The following is an 18,567-nucleotide window of genomic DNA, read 5'->3' as shown; positions in this document are numbered from 1 at the left end:
TAACAGCAGGCTGCCTCTGGCAAGGCGCCAAGCATGTGGTTCCTCTAGAACCGTCTAGTGCAGGGTATTGTGTCTTGGGTGGCTACTGTAAGAACACCTTTTATGAACTTTTTGGTTGCCATGGACACAGACCTATTTAACTAAAAGGCTCCTGGACTGTCACTTCCTTTGTTTAGCTATTATGACTCTCTTTTCACGTCTATGTACTGTAGGTTCTCAGTCGTCCAGGTCATTTTATCCACATTGCATCCTCATGGTGATAGCAACTAGCCACCTCTAACCACACCCCCATACTTTGGAATGGGTTGGGGGTCACCTTCCTTACTCTACTACCACGCCACTCTGAGGTTAAATATTTAGAATTTTCCAGTAGTCAGTCAAAACTGAGGAAGACTCTTAGATGGAGAGGTGAGACATCTTGAAGAAACCAAGACAGTCTAGTTACCTTTCACCTCTCCTTCAGATAAAATGACCTGGATGACTGAGAGCTTACAGACATGCTGCTAGATGCCCACGGGATTGGAACATTTTCACCACCTGAAGTGGTATACAGTGGTCCCTCGTTTATCGCGGTAGATAGGTTCCAAGGCCTGCCGCGAGAACTGAATTTCCGCGAAGTGGTGACACCATATCTATGCGAAGTAAAATGACGATGAGGAAGGTGATGATGACTTTTACTGCTCAGCCAATGATTGATTTTTTACGTCTCTCCAGAGGGTGGTGCCATTTCTTGGGGCACCTCTTCCACGGTTTCCGAAGGTGTATCCGTAGTAGTAGCAGGAACTGACGCTTTTTTGCGAGGCTGCAAAAACATCGTGATCGGCAGTTGCTTCCGCTGCTTCTTCTTCCAGTCGAAGGGTAGCTTGTAGGCAGTCATGACGTCGTCGATTTTGTTGCAAAACTGGATCGATCGAACCATATCGTCGTCTCATTCCTGTGACATCTCTTGCAGATCCAAATCTGGGATACAGTATATTTTATATATACAGTTTCAAAAACACGCAAAGTCGTGAATCCGCAAAAGATTAACAGCGAAAAAGCGAGGGACTAGTAATATCTTTCTGAGGGAATTTTGTTAATGCAGCCAAAATAAGGATTTATGTTTTTACACTCAATTTTAGTTTTTTTTTTTCATTTGCGACTATAAAAAGAAGCTGCGATCATGTGAATGAGGACACAAGGATATAATAATTTAAGGGTTGTTGGTGATTTAAATAGACAATTGACACCCTTATTGGTCCCACAATGGTGAAATGTACAGTCTTTGCATCTGACCCAGGCTGCCACTGGGGGCGCCATATGTGACATGTGCATTCCAACAAGCTTGTTGTTCAGGTGCATCATCACCCAATGTCCACAAGGTGTCTGCAGCTTTCGTGGAACAGCTCCGTCACCTGTGGAAAAATGTCACTAAACATACAATGAAGAATGGGACTTTAACGTGTTGTCCTTTGGGTCTAGGTGACACGGTGGCCAATGATATGCTTCTGTGTGTACTGCAAGGCTTATGAACATTTTCCTCATACTCTGATTCTGGGACAAGATTGCAAACCCGTTGCGAGGACGCTGATTGTGTACAAAATGCGAAGGACAACGGGAGTGTCAAACGCTAGTTTTTCCATTTGTTTGAAAATCAAATAACGTTTTAGGCCCTTTAGAAGAAAATCGGATTTGTTTCTTTGTTTACTTTTTCTCTATTGTTTGGTCTATTTATGAAGAAGTTGGATTTCGTAACACATGTCTTTATTTCGTCCCGGACTGCAAATGTAAAGCAAAACCCCAGTAGTTCCTTTTTTTTTTGTTTTTTGTTTTTGTTTTTTTTTTTTTTGAATACTTTTTACACATATAAAACACACACGCTTAACTGGAAATAAATTTCAGGGTACCATTTATAGTCTCTCACACATTCTGAAACATGCACAATACTACCACCCCCTGGTCTTCTCTTTTAATTGCACCATGTAAAAAAAAACAAATTTCTTTATTTAGGCTTAGGTTAATTTGGTTTTCTCTGTGGGGTTGCTAAATTTAATTTTATTATTATTAATCTATATTTCTATAAAAACGTACAATAAATTATTATATGAAAGAAAATGTATCTATATGACTCTTTTTTTTCTTTTATACACAATCAAGACTTGCTTTAAATATTAAAAACAATAATACTTATAATTATCATGACAATTAAATTCATCTTTTTGAGACTTCCATGACACATAAATTAGTTTCTGTTATTTAAAAAGACCACTTTTATTTCAATTTGGAGGCCCTTATAAATAATGTCATGTAATGTAATTATTTGGCATACATTTATCTATGCCGTGTGTATGGAATGCATTTCTGTAGCACTGACAACATGTATTAAACATGGCATATTGATTTGTTTGAAATGCTACAAACGCACACAGGAAAACAGTTTTGTGTACTTACACCGAGTACGAAGGTTTATTCTGTGCCTGTGTACATATAGTCATACAACTGCATTGTCAGTGAAAGAATACTACAGCCATAGGGGAGTACAGGTTAATAAGGCTACGTGTTAAGTTTGATGATGCATCCACATACATGAATATGTAAAATTAAAAAAATATATGAAGTGCTGAGAACATTGTTTATGAAAGTATAAAATTACAAAATTAAAGTGTGAAGTTTCCCTTTTTTTTCTGAAGTGTTCTGCCGTCGATCATTTTATGCAGTGATCAAACATGACCACCGGGGGCGTTTTCGCAACGTATGGGCACCTTTTCTCAGAAAGTTTATAATTATTACTTCGTAATGAGATTATCTGCTCTACAAACCAAATTACCAGCTAACTTTCAAAGTCCCACATCAAACCAATCACAGAGCGTTTAACCTATACTTCCGGTCTGCATCTTCCTTTTCAAAACTTTTCTTCTAGACTGTCTGATAACTAAATAAACTAAACTTTTTATATAAAAAAACGACAATTTATTTTTTTAATCCACTTAAGGTTTTGTCAAATTGGAGACCTTGAAGTTTATGTTTGTTTTTGTTTTGTTTTTTAGAGATGGACCCAAATGTAAAGGTGTACAGTTCTAATGTTCAACACAGGAGGGTGCTGTTTTTCCGGAAAAACTGGGTTTTTGGATTTTTGGTAAGGACAGACTGCAATATTTAATGAAGCTGACCAACTAACCCAGTTTATGCTCACTAGTACATATCATATTTTTTACTTTCATAGTAACGCAAGCCGTAAAAAAAGTTTGGTTTTGGGTTAAGGTGTGCCCACTTTCAAAAAGAAGAAAACCCTGCTTAGCCATAAAAAGTAAAAAAAAAACAAAATCACCTTCAAAAAGAAAGGTGAAACTGAGTAAAATGAAGACCTTTAAAGAACATCTCATCTCAGGGGTTAGACATCTGTGCGCGGGAGTTGCTTTCAGGAAGTCTCCCTCCTCTCCAGTTTGATCAAGATGCCTTTCTCTGGTCTGAGGATGAGCTCTCCTATGGGTTGCAGCTCCTCTCGCGTCTGCAGCGACTGGATGGTAAACTTCCGCAGAATGGAGGATAGAACCACTTTTTCTTCCATCAGGGCAAACCGCTGACCTGTGGAGCACATTCACAATTCTATCGCCAGCCAATCACAGCAGAGATCAACCAGGATGTTGAAAAAGGCAGCCGGTTCTCACCAATGCAGTTGCGGAGTCCAGCAGAGAAGGGGATGTAGGCGTAGGGAGGCCTGCCTACGGAATTCTCCGGTAAGAACCGTTCAGGCCGGAACTCCTCAGGCTCAGGGAAATATCGTGGGTCTCGGTGAAGCGCATATGTGACAATGATGGCATTGGCGCCTTTGGGAATCTTAAAACCCTCTGGGGGGGGGAGAAAGAGAAAAAGATCTTAAGAACAATTTTTGGCGAGGTGCTCTGTTGGTGTTTTGTTCGGATTTAAAGAAAAGAATTGAAGTAACTAACACCATGCCACAACCATACATTCAAACTGTCAATCAAATAAAGAAAAACATCCTAATTATAAAAATGTATTTATATTTTTTAATCACATAATGTATATTTGAATGATATTGCCTTTAAAATTACGATATATTATAAATAGATCTCAACAGTGAGCGTACGATAAACGGAAGAGCATTCGCCGATAACTCACTGATATGACAGTCCTCGCAGATGGTGCGTGCGAAGAAAGGCACGGAGGGGAAGAGGCGCAGAGCCTCCTTGATCACACACTCCAGGTACTTCAGTTTCTTCAGGTCGTCCGTGTTTACGGGGCGGTCCGATGAACCTTGGAACATTTACAAGGAAAGGTCTGTCACCTACCGATAACAGGAGGAAAGATCGTGTTCCAGCGCCAGCCTCCCTCTGCTCACCTCTTCCCTACTTGTTTTCCGACCCTTGGTGTAGATAAAAGAACCGCACACACGCTATGTGTTTGTTTTGCTTTATGTGATAACAGATGTGGGTAAAAAGGCCCCGATGCCAATGCTACTACTATATCTCCTGCCAATCAGCGGAGAGCTATGTTGTCGGTTGAAAGGCTGTGTCAAAGTCACGGATCATGGTTTATTTTGTTGACTGTTATTAGTCACACATAGACAGGGTTAGCAACAATGTAATATACACTATATTACCAAAAATATTCGCTCACCTGCCTTGACTCCTACTATGAACTGAAGTGCCATCCCATTCCTAACCCAGAGTTCAATATGATGTCGGTCCACCTTTTGCAGCTATTACAGCTTCAACTCTTCTGGGAAGACTGTCCACAAGGTTGAGGAGAGTGTTTATAGGAATTTTCTGACCATTCTTCCAAAAGCGCATTGGTGAGGTCACACACTGATGTTGGTGGAGAAGGCCCGGGCTCTCAGTCTCCGCTCTAATTCATCCCAAAGGTGTTCTATCGGGTTCAGGTCAGGACTCTGTGCAGGTCAGTCGAGTTCATCCACACCAGACTCTGTCATCCATGTCTTTATGGACCTTGCTTTGTGCACTGGCGCAGGGGCTTGGTCCCTTAGTTTCAGTGAAAGGAACTTTGAATGCTTCAGGATACCAAAACATTTTGGACAATTCCAAAAAAGCTGCAGTAGCTGCAAAAGGTGGACCGACATCATATTGAACTCTGGGTTAGGAATGGGATGGCACTTCAGTTCATAGTAGGAGTCAAGGCAGGTGAGCGAATATTTTTGGTAATATAGTGCATATGGGAGTGTAGTACATTATATGATTAACTTATGTGGCATGATATCAATTTTCTGTTTTGTTTTTTTTTTTTAATTATAGTCCACATTATTTTGCTTTATGACTTTTTTTTTTCTTTCAACCAGGGGCTGTGATATTTTTCAGAGTAAACAGACTATTATTACATGAGTGAATTCATTTTTCTACATCATCACAGCTACTAGTTCTAAAAAAAAAAAAAAAGAAAAAAATTAAAACCTCTCCCTTCTCTTATTTCGAAAACACCAGGCAAAAAGAGAAGGTCGCACAAATGAAAGTGTGTAGTTTCGGTTACCGAACACTTCCTGCAGTTCCTCCTGAACTTTGCGGAGTTCCTCAGGGCGAGAGCCCAGCAGATGAAGAGCCCAGTTCATGGCTGCAGCTGTTGTGTCATGACCCTGAGAAAACGGAGTCAAAGAGACAATAAATCACGGACACAGAAGATGAGCAAAATATCACCACAGAGCCGTCTTAACGTGCCGCCGTTTGATAATCAAGCATTAATTATAAGTTAATTGTGCAAGTAATTTTAAAATGTGCAGCAGTTTTGTTTTTTTCATGGAGACACAGGCAGGAACCACAAATGTCCAAATGTCTCTTTTTTTTTTTTCATTGAGACACAGGCAGGGACCACAAATGTCCAAATGTCTCTTTTTTTTTTTCAATATGTTGAACTGCTATTCGAACAAGGAGACTATTCAGACACATGAAGTACTTACCTCGAACATGAAGGTGTCCACTTCCTCTTGAATGTCCTTATGGCTCATCTTATTTCCATGTTCGTCCTTCGTCTTCAGGAGCATGTCCAACAACGCCTGTCTCTTCTTGCCCTCCTGGTTTGTGTCTTCACTGGATTCCATGGAGGATATTTCTTCTTCTCTTTCACGGATCACCTGTCAAGGAACACATTTTAAGGTGGAGTTCAATTTTCGGTATGTTAGTAAGGGTGTGTTGTTTTTTTTTTTTTTTTCGTCTAATTTAAAAACGCTGACCTTGAATGTGAAGTCATGAAGAACCTTTAAGGTCTCGTCATGAATTCGACCATCACCAAAAAGATGGTAGAGAGTGTCAGGCCAGAACCAGGGCTTTCTCTGTCTTTGGGTGACAATGTCACTCATTCTGTAAATAATGGAGAGGGGAAAAAAAAAAGGTAAAAATATGAAATGTGTAATTAGTCATTAATGTCTTTAATTGGAGTATAAATAAAATAGTTATCACACTCACCTGTACACACATTCAACATATTTTGAATGAGAGTCCTTCTGGGCGTTGATTGACTTTCCCATGGCAGTTTCTTTAAAAACAGGGGTTTCCCTTAGAGATTATTTTATGCACAGGAAACAAACTAATGCATGGAATAACACTGGTGTAGGGGATGACCCTTTAAAGCACTTGACTGGTCAGTTGCCAGGGCTTTAAACTATTTTTAAGAGCCAGGCATTGCGTTATCAGAGGAAAACAATTCTTACAGATATTACATGTCGTATTTTCCGGACAATAGGTCACTCCTTTTTTCATCCTTTGGCTGGGTTTGCGACTTATACTCAGGTGCGACTTATATACTGTATTAAAATATATAATTTCACATGTTTATTTTCACACTTCAACAGCCGCTAGAGGGCACTCTAGGCTTATGTACCAGTATCTGCTTCTCCTGTACCACTGAAAGTTTACATGTTCATTATTTTCTCACTGACAGCCACTAGAGGGCACTGGTGCGACTTATACACTTATAGTCTGTAATTATGCCAATATAGGGATGATAATATCGGTCAACCTATATTGTTGGACATCCTTTCACTGGTGCTCTCAGTGTCCACAGACTCACCACAGATGATGTCCAAAGCGCAGAGAGTGACATCACTGAAGCAGTTGTACGGCCCTGTCCCTGCCTTCTTGTCCAGCTTCTCCAATAGGACGGCCGTCTGCTCATTCATCACCTCCAAAAAGTCCGTCAGGATGGAGAAGTGAAAGGTGGGTGTCAACATTTTCCTCCGCTGACGCCATTTCTCCCCGGTGCTGATGGAGAGAAAGTTTTTTTTTATTTAAATTTTTTTATGACCTTCATATCACTGTCATTGAATAAATGTATTCAAATGCAGCAAAACCCAAGATACACACCTGGTAAGGAGACCAGTTCCAAGCCAAGGGTGAAGGAAATTGTAGACCATCGCTTTGTCCATGTGAACGGAGTTGTTCAGAATCACCTTCAGAAAGATCATTTAGAAGAGGAAAGTTTAAGAGAAAGTTATATTTTAAATTGTTAATTAGAGATTATGCTGAATGTTGTACTATATTATTAGCAGTAGCAATGGGAAAGTTATTACTGCTACTTCCTACACTTACCTCAACGGTTTCAGAGTGACACAGAATCACAAATGGCACAGGTCCAATCCACATCTTGAAAAGCGGTTCACCATAGAACTTCTGACAGAGTTCTTCAATTTGACGGAAGAAAGCTGGAAAAAAAAAACCAAACAACAAAACAAAAACAAAAGCATACCGTATTTACACGTGAGAACCTACACCAAAATCAATGCAAAAGTGACTTGTTTTTAAAACCAAATTTTTAAGAAATGATTTTCTCACTACCATTAATCATTCATCTGTTCCATTTTGTACACATTTGAGTAGCATTTAGCCATTTCTTTAACCTTCTATCTTTTTTTGGGCTCAATTTTTGTCCCTAACTATATTTTTTAAAAAATTTAATTTTTATCATTTTTTAAAATTTCTGCCACATAACGGACCAATTAAACATTCAAAATGTTTTACATGAAGAAAAAAAATATACATTTTTCATTACTTTATAAACCTTAAATAAAATAAATATATATATATATAAATTCAATGACACAATTTGCATTTCCCATTTTTTATTAGGAAGAAAATCTAATATAAAGTATTTACTTTTTTATTTTAATTTCCTTTTAATACATAACTTATATTATATTAATTTCCTTTTAATACATAACTTATATTGAGTTTGTTTTGTTTTTTATAATCGTATATCTTATAACGACATTTTGGCCGTTATTTCAATTTTTTATTTGTTAATTTATTCTGAAAATATTTAGAATGATGTACTAAGTTACCTTCTGCGGATTTCGAGCAACGATTTAAACTTCAAACCAAGACGCATCTTTGTATTTTATACATTCGTTTTGTTTTCTTTAATTTGTTGGTTTTTCTAAGGCAGTGGTTCTCAAACTCTTTATACTCTGTACCACCTAAGAAAACATTGAGCTCTCTGAGTACCACCATGATGACCAACATTAGAATATAGCAGCATAGAGAGAGATGTTTATAAATGTTTATAAAGATGTTCATGTTTAAATGTTGTATTAATTGGGCATGGTATATTTCAAATGTATTCAATTGAAAATGTAAACGTGAAAATGTGAATTTTCCCCACGTACCACTAGAGAGCGCCCGTGTACCACTGGTGGTACGTGTAACGCAGTTGTTGAGAACCACTGTTCTAAGGTATTTTGGACTCAACGCTGGCAGATGGCGTGGAACTTGTTCACCTAACCGGCCGTATGTTAAAACGTTGGAATTGGGCTGGAGAATTACAATTGCAATGTAAATGGCTGATATTTACGTGCATTTTGTGAGTCATTACGTTTCACATAATCGCGAGTTAACACTTGGACCCGGCAAGAATTTCATTGTAAACAGCAGCTCCACTCGACTGCCCCCTTAGAGGCCCACTTATGTTATATAATACAGTAAGTAAGCCAAGAAAGAGACGCTCAATGCATACGTCACGTCGAATGAAACAACAATTGACATAAAACATGCATAAACATAAAAACATGGTAAAAAAAATCGCTTAAAGATGTATGTTTACATTTGCACTTTTTAAACTATCGGATAAATTGCGGGCCCGTCATATAAACATACAGTAAAATGAGAGGTTCAATGTCCCACGCCGCTCAGTTGTATAACTTTATTTTGCTCATGGACTGCAAAAATGTTCAAATGTGTTCTTACCTCCTGAACTGGTTTTCAGACTCAGCGCGTTTCCAACGAAGGGATAAGTACCCTCCATCCCTGGGACTTTCTTCAGCGTGAACCATTTGTACAGGTAACCGCTGAGCAGCTTGTAGGTGATGTACGTGAGCACGGCGACGAAGACGCTGACGCAGATCAGAGTGACCGAGGGCGTACCGACCAGAACCGCCATCTCCTGTCTGACACTTCGTACACACTCCACAAATGGTTAATGTACGTGTGTGTGTGTGTGTGTGTGTGTAAACGGTGAGTCTCTGCACTTCACTAAATACCAAAACTGACAAGGGTCCAGCCTCCTGCTCCTCCTCCTTTCTGGCCCACTAAACTCAGAAGGTCGTATGAGGAAACCACCCGCCACATTAACAGTAAACAGTGTGAAACGTTAAGACCATCTGAAAAAATATAACACAAAGTGTTAATTATTTACCATATAGTTGGGCAGCTCTCAAGGCCTTTACCCTAATTCATGATATACATGTGTTTTTTTTTTCCACGACAGGTTAATGAATAGCAGATTTATCTAAGTACTACATTTTATGGTGGCGGTCAATTTTCAAAATGTATTCCTATTACTTTAATAAGGATAATTAAGGCCAAAGGTGATGTGTACATTTACAACTGTTATTTATCTTGATCATTCAATATGATCTTTGCACAAATGGACACCAACAAAAAAGGTTCTTATAAGGACACTTCAGTGTCAAGTATAATTTTATCATGTGTTTTTTTTTTGAACAGGTGTTTTTTTTTTGGTTTTTTTTTTTTTTTTTTTAATGTCTTATGCAGTCTTATGTCAAACAAAATCTGGCCGGCATGATGAATTTTAAAAATGTAAAAAAAAAAAAAAAAAATTCTTCATAATATGCTATTCCTAAATCATCCACGAGGGGCGCACTATGTTAGATTAAAGGAGAGCACTGTGTTAATCAGAGTGGAAGAGGCACAACTGTGGCATTCAGACTGAAAAAAAAATACCTTTGACTTAAAGCTTTTTGTATTTGTACAAACACTTAACTAAAGAAATGTTGTTTATTATTCGTTATCTATGATATATTTGGTAAAATGATCTTTCATTAGCTATGAAGATCTTCTCTCTTTTTGAAGCCGTATGAAAAGTGAGGATTTCTTGATAAGTCTCTTCCTGACTTTGCAGTGAGCTAGTTCTATACCTCTTCTATTTCGCTTTGAAGGACATGTTTACCCAAGTAGAGGAATCAGTAGGAGGTAAAAATTACATACAACCATTTGTGCAGACTGCCAATGTTCCACATTGTAATGTTTATATAACAACTACACCACTGCCAACTGGGGTATAGGTTCTAAAGCACATCCTGTACAAGGGTTGTCGCATCTTACACAACCATTAGTTGTAATCAGACATCATTACCATTGACATTTAATGAGCGCAAAGACAAATTCCACCAAATGAGATAATGAACATGTGTAAATGGAATAAAAAAAATTAAGTAATAGGACATGAAAAAAACTGTTGTAATTGATCATGACTTGACGTTTTTGTAATTATCTGTGAAACACTGTCACATCCTGAATTGATTAGTCAGGCCGAGTGCTATGAGAAGCTTCTGATGAAATGCTTGAAGTCGCTCCTTATGTCCGGGCCACTCCAGGATACAGCGCGAGCGCAACATCCCCCTGCGGAGGAAGAGCGAGCTGGATAACTTAAAGTCGTGCACATCCTGCAGGAACACCAGAACCACAGAGTCTCTGCTCTCTTCGATGACCTGGTGAAGTGCATGATGGGCTGTAAATCTGGATGAGAAGAGAAAAAGAGGCAGTAAGTAAGTAACCATAAAAAAAAATTCCACAGATGGCATGAAGTTGTTTAATTTTGACATGTTTTACTCAATAGTGCATGATGGGCTGTAAATCTGGATGGGAAGAGAAAAAGAGGCAGTAAGAAACCATTAAAAAAACTTCCACAGATGGCATGAAGTTGTTTGATTTTGACATGTTTTACTCAACTCTGCCATGTGTTCTGACTTACCTTCTACACATAGGATCGTTGAGAAGATGTTCCGAGACGACAAACAAGATTTTCCGGGATTCCCTCATATTGTCAACAATATTTTGAAGTTGTGGCATCCCAGGTAAGGCGTCCCGACTTTCCAGATAGAAACTGCAGTTATTATTCTCTAAGGGAACTATTACCCTCTCCACCCAGTGTGTGTCGTCCTCAGCATGGATGATGTAGGCGTCATACTGAAATTCCCTGCTGCCATCTCTGTTTGTGAACCCCAATGTCCGACTGATCAGTATGTTCCAATAGAACTGAATTCTCCAGCCCTGGAAGCGCACTAAAAACGCTGTTGCCATCAGCAGCAATACAGCTGTGCTGCTGAATATGTAAAGAGCCTGAAATGGCACCATGTCTTTGCAGGGGTAAGTGTCAAATGTCATGATTGAGTGGTTAAAATAAGCCAGTGGAGTGTTGCACATGTACTGGTCACTGAGGTCAGGCACAGCGGTCAGATTTGTCTCGTTCAACCACGTCACGAACCACTGGATGCTTTCACACGTGCAGTCGAATGGGTTTTTATCCATTAAGAGTACACTGAGATTACTGGTGGGCGCCTTGAATACTTCGGGCTTCACGGTCGTGATCAGGTTCTTCTGCAAACTTAACACTTGCAGAGCCACCAGATCGTCAAATATTGAGTCTTTCAGACTGTTCAGGAGATTATTTGCCAGGTATAGTTTACTCAGGTTCCTCAAACCTCTTAGAGCCCCGCGTGGTATCTCATCCAGCCCATTACTGTCCAGCTGTAAGGTCACTAGGTTCTGTGCCCCTTTGAGAAACAGCACAGGACCACCTGGGTTAGCACTCTTCCACAGGCGTGCTAAGTTGTTGTGTTGGAGCTTTAGCACCTCCAGGTTTATGAGGCCCTCCAACAAATTCTCTCTGAAGTTTGCAATATTGTTGTTGCTAAGATCCAGAAAGGTGAGGTTGGTCAAGGGTTTGAACGGAGAGGGATCCACATCCAGGTTCACTGCTGAGTTGTTGAGACTTTTGCCCAATGTCAGGACCCTAAGATTGGGCACATGAAGGAATGAAGTAGAGCTCACTTTGACTTTCCAGTGGTTATTGCTCATGTGCATTTCCTCGACTCGGGTTAGGCCTTCGAACTCGGAGCCAGTGAATGTTTGCTGTATGAAATTAAAATCCAAGAGGAGAACTGTAAGGTTTCTCAAATGTGAAAAGCTTCCAGGATTGATCCTTGTTATGGCTGTGCCAGTCAAATTTAAGGTTCTGAGAGGCGAACCGGCAAGAGAGACAAAGGTCTTGTTGGTAATTATCCTGAGTGACGCATAACTGCTCCAACTCATATCAAGCTCTTGAAGACTTACTAATCCGGTGAATGTGTGCTCAGTGATTTCCCATACGGCAGTTCTCTGTAAAATTAAACTCTCCAGTGCGCCCAGTGGTTGAAAAGTAAAATCATCAACAATAGGCGTGGAACGTGTTTTCACTAGAGCCTTAGTCAGTTGGAGTTTCTTGAGACTTTTGAGGCCTCGAAAAGTGAACTTGTTCAGGTGCTTGAAGTTGTTATCGGACAACTTTAGAATCTCAAGTTTCGACAGCCACTGAAATGAGCCATCTTCAACTTTTGTCATGTCATTTTGAGACAGGTCGAGAAACGTTAGGTTGGTTTTCTGCAGTCCCGACAGGGTTGTGTTCTTGAGTGTGACCAGCTTCATCTTCCGAAGAGACAAACTTTGGACAGACGTCTCCCCCAGTTCAGAGCAGAGTTGGGATATAACTGGACTTCCTATATTGCTTCCATCCATAATGACAGCATGCAGGCCTGCGATTGGTTTAAAACAACCAGGCTCCAACTGCAGGAAAAAAGGCAAACACATCGTACGGTGAGATAAATGAGGAATCAAAACATGGAAAACAATACCAAATGGCTGCACTTCTGGTTCAAGTTTCAGCAGCTTCATTTTGGTTCCTGTTTTAAGTTTCTTACACTTTTCAAAGGCACAGATGAGAGATTTAGAACTTGCAAAAACGGTGAGAGGCGCAGGAAAGTGAAGTCGTCCTTCTTCAGCGTGGTGAACACGCTGAACGCAAGGTTGAGGTTTAAAAGACTGGGCATCTGAGGCTGGGAGCCAAGCTTGGCTGATTGCAGGTTGTTATTGGAGATATCGAGGAATTCCAGGCTCTAAAATGAAAACACAAACAATAATGTAGTTCATCAGTATTTTTTTAAGACATTACTCCATCCATCTTATCTTACGTAAGACACACTGGTGTTATGGAAACCATACCTTTAACGCAGAGAAGGGTTCTCCTTTAATCTTCAGCCTATTGCTGGCCAAACTTAACCAAGTGAGACTGGTGCAGTTACTCAGGTCGGTCTCCTTCAGCAGATGCACTTCATTGCGAACCATGTTCAGTGTCTGCAGGAGGGGCAGCACCAGGCAAAACGGCTCATTCAGCTTAGTAACGCTGTTGTAACCCATGTTGAGGTGGAGAAGCCCTGGGTATTGTTTTAGCGACTCCGGGGGAATCCGCACCATTCTATTGTGAGACATATCCAGACTGCTGATGTTGCTAGGAAGGTTGGCAGGGATCGCACTGAGCCTGAGGTGACTACAGTCGGCTTTGCCGTCCTTCACCAAGCAGGAGTCCTTCTTGGGTGGAGTCACACAGTGATGTGTTCCCATCAGTAAATAACATATGAGGATAACACATGTTGACAGACGGGAACCATTGCTGTGATAGGTGTGCATTGCTTCAAAACACTCGTCCAAACTGTGGAAGAATTAACTGTTTGGAACAGCAGATGGTGCTGTTGCCCTTTAAAAAAAGGGGGTCGTGGGGTTGATCCACGTTTTTGTTTTTTTGTTTTTTTGGTCTATACACAGCCCCCAGCTGTGTCATCAATAGGCAGACATCAAACCTGTAATATAAAGAACATTCAGTGGTCTTTAGGAATGAAAAGAGTGCATAGACAAAGTATGAACATGGATTTCATGTATGGCAAAAATGTTGCTTTCTTGAATCAGAAGATCATTCTGACAACAGTTCCCCGTAGTTTATATGTAAGTTTTTGCATATTCGAGTTGTTCCTCAACTTTTTCTGCAGAACTGCCCTTGTGTCGCTAGGACATTTATAAACACCACACCCTCGCTCAGACATATTTCGAGCTTTTTGGTTCAAAATACTGCAATTCCTACAACACTGTGTGCTATTCTAATGGAAGGAAATATATACAATTACAAATATTTTCAATTTTAGAATACTGACTTTGACTGACACCAACACTTTCAGCTATGATCTATCTGCATTGTGTCCTTGTCTTTACCACGCCCCCAATTCGAGTATCAATACAATTTTACGAAAATAGTTAAAAATATTTGGGATAAATTATTACATATTTTTAAAAGCACAATAAACCATTATTATAATTATCATTTGTCATAATCTTTTTTTTTAAATATGACCATTATTATTGTATTGTAACGTTTAAATTGTATTTACCTGTTGAAAGTGTGTTACGTCGTGGCTCTTCAAATGTCTCAAACCAAATGCAACCACATCGCTGTTCTGTTTGAGGACTGTTTGTGTCTGTGCAGCTTGTGAAATTCAAATTGCATGAACAAACGGGACACGGCAGGCAACAAGGAAATGACAGGTCCGCTTTCACTTCCACATAAAAATGTACCGCTTCCTTCGAATATAAGCAGTCTTGCTAGAGTAAATGCACTCGCCACGTAATGGTTTCCTCGTGGAAACAAAACAAACGCGAAATCGGTGTCGATGAGAATAGCTTTAAAGTTTGACACGGGTACTGTATGAACGCCAAGAAATACCAGGAACAGTCATGGAACCTGGATCTACACCGTAATACACCGCAGACAAGCGCGATGCGATCTGAAGGTGCTTATTAAGCCGCTCAGAATAACTAAACATACGTCACACAATACCATTTCTTCTATCAAGACATTACCACATTAACCTGTGTTCAGGAGAGAGGAAATTTGTTGACGGTCCCCTTGTGAAACCTCTCCAAAATTCCAAAGACCCATTTGAAACTATTTTACAATGTTTTAGAGTAAAAACGTATAAACGTATAAAGTTTCCTCGCAACTCTCTGAAACAGCAGGAAACGTAAAATAAAAACTTAAAAAATCGTTATAACTCTGTATACAGTATGTATTGAAGGTAACAGGTATGTAATATGTCTATGAAGATTCTCAGTCATCCAGGTCATGGTCAAGTTTAAAAAGTTTGACTTTTCTGAAAGAAGACGTTTCACCTCTTATCCAAGTATGTATATAATAGGTATGAAACATGGGCTTTAAAACGTAGGTGAGTTTTAAATTTAAACACTAGAGGGCAGTAAAACACCGCTATCTGAATCACCATGTATGACCTTGTCAACAGTATAAAAAATTCTGACTTGTTCTGTCTCAACGAAAAACAACCGTATTATATGAATTTTGCAGGCTAAATTGTTCCGTTTTATTGGTTTTTAAGGATGAAGGTTCACTTTAATTTGGCTTTTAATTCAAGGTTTAACATATGTCTCCTTTAACATTGGTGTACAAATAATAACTCTTAAATACAAACAAACCTACAAGAAACACTTTGTGATGTACAAGTAAATGGTCGAAAATTCCTTCTTGCTCTTAAATTCTCATACAAGTAAATCCTAATCTGTACCATGCATTGTTCACATTGCTGATGGATTTCTATGATGGATGGATGTGGAGATTAGTGGAGAGGAAGAGACATGACCTTCTGTGACATTTCATCACAGCATGAGTTCTCTCCGTGAATGAAACGATAGCAGGATTTAAGGCAACTGCGTCACTTCTTTCTAAAGGATTTTAAATATAAAGCAGTGTGTACTTCATATGAATACATTCAGTATACAACAGACCATTTGATTTGGGCATTGTGCCAATGCCCAAACTACTGATTATCTGTGAAAAGGGAAGTGAGCAGTATAGTCTGGGGCACTGCCAGGAATTCTGGACCCCATGGAAGGATATGACAATCTTTTAACATAACATTTTAATATTATATTCAAACATTTTTACTTTTTTTTTTTTAAACTGTGAAGAAACTTGGGCTCACGCAGGGAGTTTCTGTGGAAAAACACGACCAATAACATCAACAAAAAGGAATTGGTACATGGAGCAGAAAGTGCAGTGATGATAACAGGGAAATGATAAGATAGTAAATGTTTTGTATTACAGGAGGCGGGATCTGTTGTAACATTTGGCAAATGTGCACTGTTAGAAGCCCTAGAAGGTCAAACAGAGACAAAGAGACACAGAACAGCTGAGTGCAATCCTGTTAGAATGTGCATTTTTTTAACGGGTGAAACGACATGGCAGTGGAGTGACAGAATGTGAGGGAGGTAAAGGACTCCCCCTGAGAGGTGGCCCGTGGCATGTAGTGACAATAAAGGGCACTAAAAATACTTCTTCTCGTGTAAGTTAGCTAGTTTAGATTTTACTTGTCTCCAACTAAGTTCTCTGGCGCTTCCTAGGGGAGCCAACTAAGTTCTCTGGCGCTTCCTAGGCGAGACGTAGGGTATACTTGAAAAAAAAAAAAAGTCTCATCCAAAGTTTGTGCAACTTTGTGACCTAATTAAGTAACCTAAGTTTAGCTGCGATAAATGTAATGTCATTAAATAATTTGTCTGTTGCATTACATTTGTTGTCGGGAGTGTAAACAACTGCAGAGTGTAGTGTTATAACCTTAATAGTAATTATAATTATAATTATAATTATAATTATAATTATAATTATAATTATAATTATAATTATAATTATAATTATAATTATAATTATAATTATAATTATAATTATAATTATAATTATAATTATAATTATAATTATAATTATAATTATAATTATAATTATAATTATAATTATAATTATAATTATTAATCGAAAGTAGAGTAAATTAGACACAATTTTTTTATAATATTATTATAATAATATTATAAAAATATTATTATAATAATATATAAAAAATATATTTTTTATTTTTTTATTTTTTTTATAAAAATTTTTTTTTAAATTATTTTAATAATAATTTTATAAAAAAATATAATATAATTATAATATTATTATAATAATATTATAAAAAAATTAAATAAAAAATGTAATAATAATATAATAATAATAATAATAATAATAATAATAATAATAATAATAATTCAAACTTTATTGATTGTTCTCTTGGGAAATTCTTGTGTTAACAGCAGATTTGTTGCAACAGGCTGCCCCCTGGAGGCTCCAAGCCTGTTATTCCTGTGGGAATCAAATCCGAGGCAGCCCCAGGGTTGACCCCAGTCAGTCAGCATGTTGGTTGACCATTAGCTGTAACTAGTAACATGTTTTGTGCTATGCATTTCTATATGGTGTTTATTTTTTTGTGTGTGTTGATTTGTGTCTAATTTACTCTACTTTCGATTAATAATTATAATTATAATTATAATTATAATTATAATTATAATTATAATTATAATTATTAATCGAAAGTAGAGTAAATTAGACACAAATTTTTTATAATATTATTATAATAATATTATAAAAATATTATTATAATAATATATAAAAAATATATTTTTTATTTTTTTATTTTTTTTATAAAAATTTTTTTTTAAATTATTTTAATAATAATTTTATAAAAAAATATAATATAATTATAATATTATTATAATAATATTATAAAAAAATTAAATAAAAAATGTAATAATAATATAATAATAATAATAATAATAATAATAATAATAATAATAATAATTCAAACTTTATTGATTGTTCTCTTGGGAAATTCTTGTGTTAACAGCAGATTTGTTGCAACAGGCTGCCCCCTGGAGGCTCCAAGCCTGTTATTCCTGTGGGAATCAAATCCGAGGCAGCCCCAGGGTTGACCCCAGTCAGTCAGCATGTTGGTTGACCATTAGCTGTAACTAGTAACATGTTTTGTGCTATGCATTTCTATATGGTGTTTATTTTTTTGTGTGTGTTGATTTGTGTCTAATTTACTCTACTTTCGATTGAGAAACAAGCCTTTTTCAATTAAGTCTGGTCTTAGTGTATGTAAATTGGCAGTGAAATATACAGTATACTATTTATAGTATACTGTAAAGAGTATAGTAGGCTCTGCTTCTCACTCTGGGGGGTTTAACTGCAGCCCGACACTGACTGCCGTTTGTCAAGGATACATGTGATTGAATGCACATGTGGCGATGTGTGCGGTGGGGGTGGAACATCATCTGCATCAGTTGTGCTTCATCTTTCCAGCTTAGGTAAATCTCCTCTTTCACATTTGCAGGCGAACAGATGTTGGAAGGTGGAGTTTCAACTAAACCT

The 18,567-nt window shown here is 38.0% G+C and overlaps 2 protein-coding genes across 2 annotated transcripts; both read right to left on the bottom strand.

The window, feature by feature from the left end:
* Positions 1-2,416: 2,416 nt before the first annotated feature.
* cyp4v2a (cytochrome P450, family 4, subfamily V, member 2a) lies at positions 2,417-9,446 on the bottom strand. Its single transcript, XM_008317815.2, has 11 exons — positions 9,183-9,446; positions 7,533-7,645; positions 7,308-7,393; positions 7,015-7,205; positions 6,411-6,480; positions 6,179-6,305; positions 5,906-6,079; positions 5,482-5,584; positions 4,120-4,254; positions 3,648-3,827; positions 2,417-3,564 (listed from the first exon to the last, which is right to left on the bottom strand). The coding sequence occupies exons 1-11, from the start codon at positions 9,373-9,375 to the stop codon at positions 3,398-3,400; spliced, it is 1,539 nt and encodes a 512-aa protein (XP_008316037.1). The 5' UTR covers positions 9,376-9,446; the 3' UTR covers positions 2,417-3,397.
* Positions 9,447-9,996: 550 nt separating this feature from the next.
* On the bottom strand, positions 9,997-15,119 carry tlr3 (toll-like receptor 3). The gene is made up of 5 exons (XM_008317814.3): positions 14,711-15,119; positions 13,494-14,128; positions 13,193-13,387; positions 11,209-13,058; positions 9,997-10,973 (listed from the first exon to the last, which is right to left on the bottom strand). Exons 2-5 carry the CDS (start codon positions 13,956-13,958, stop codon positions 10,742-10,744), a joined length of 2,742 nt encoding a protein of 913 aa, XP_008316036.1. The 5' UTR covers positions 13,959-14,128; positions 14,711-15,119; the 3' UTR covers positions 9,997-10,741.
* Between the last annotated feature and the right edge of the window lie 3,448 nt (positions 15,120-18,567).

Source organism: Cynoglossus semilaevis, chromosome 9 (genome assembly GCF_000523025.1).
Source record: "Cynoglossus semilaevis isolate Cse_v1.0 chromosome 9, Cse_v1.0, whole genome shotgun sequence".
Taxonomy (NCBI): domain Eukaryota; kingdom Metazoa; phylum Chordata; class Actinopteri; order Pleuronectiformes; family Cynoglossidae; genus Cynoglossus; species Cynoglossus semilaevis.
This window is presented reverse-complemented; position numbering and strand designations above follow the sequence as displayed.

Bases quoted from the DNA above. Each gene is read 5' to 3' on its own strand.
- cyp4v2a (XM_008317815.2), bottom strand. From the start codon at position 9,375: ATGGCGGTTCTGGTCGGTACGCCCTCGGTCACTCTGATCTGCGTCAGC. The intron at 6,306-6,410 runs GTGAGTGTGATA...CATTATTTACAG, and splicing joins TATGTTGAATGTGTGTACAG to AATGAGTGACATTGTCACCC. The intron at 3,828-4,119 runs GTGAGTTATCGG...TCCCCCCCCCAG, and splicing joins CTGCGAGGACTGTCATATCA to AGGGTTTTAAGATTCCCAAA.
- tlr3 (XM_008317814.3), bottom strand. From the start codon at position 13,958: ATGCACACCTATCACAGCAATGGTTCCCGTCTGTCAACATGTGTTATC. The intron at 13,388-13,493 runs GTATGGTTTCCA...TTTTCATTTTAG, and splicing joins AACCCTTCTCTGCGTTAAAG to AGCCTGGAATTCCTCGATAT. The intron at 13,059-13,192 runs GTAAGAAACTTA...TTTTTCCTGCAG, and splicing joins CATCTGTGCCTTTGAAAAGT to TTGGAGCCTGGTTGTTTTAA.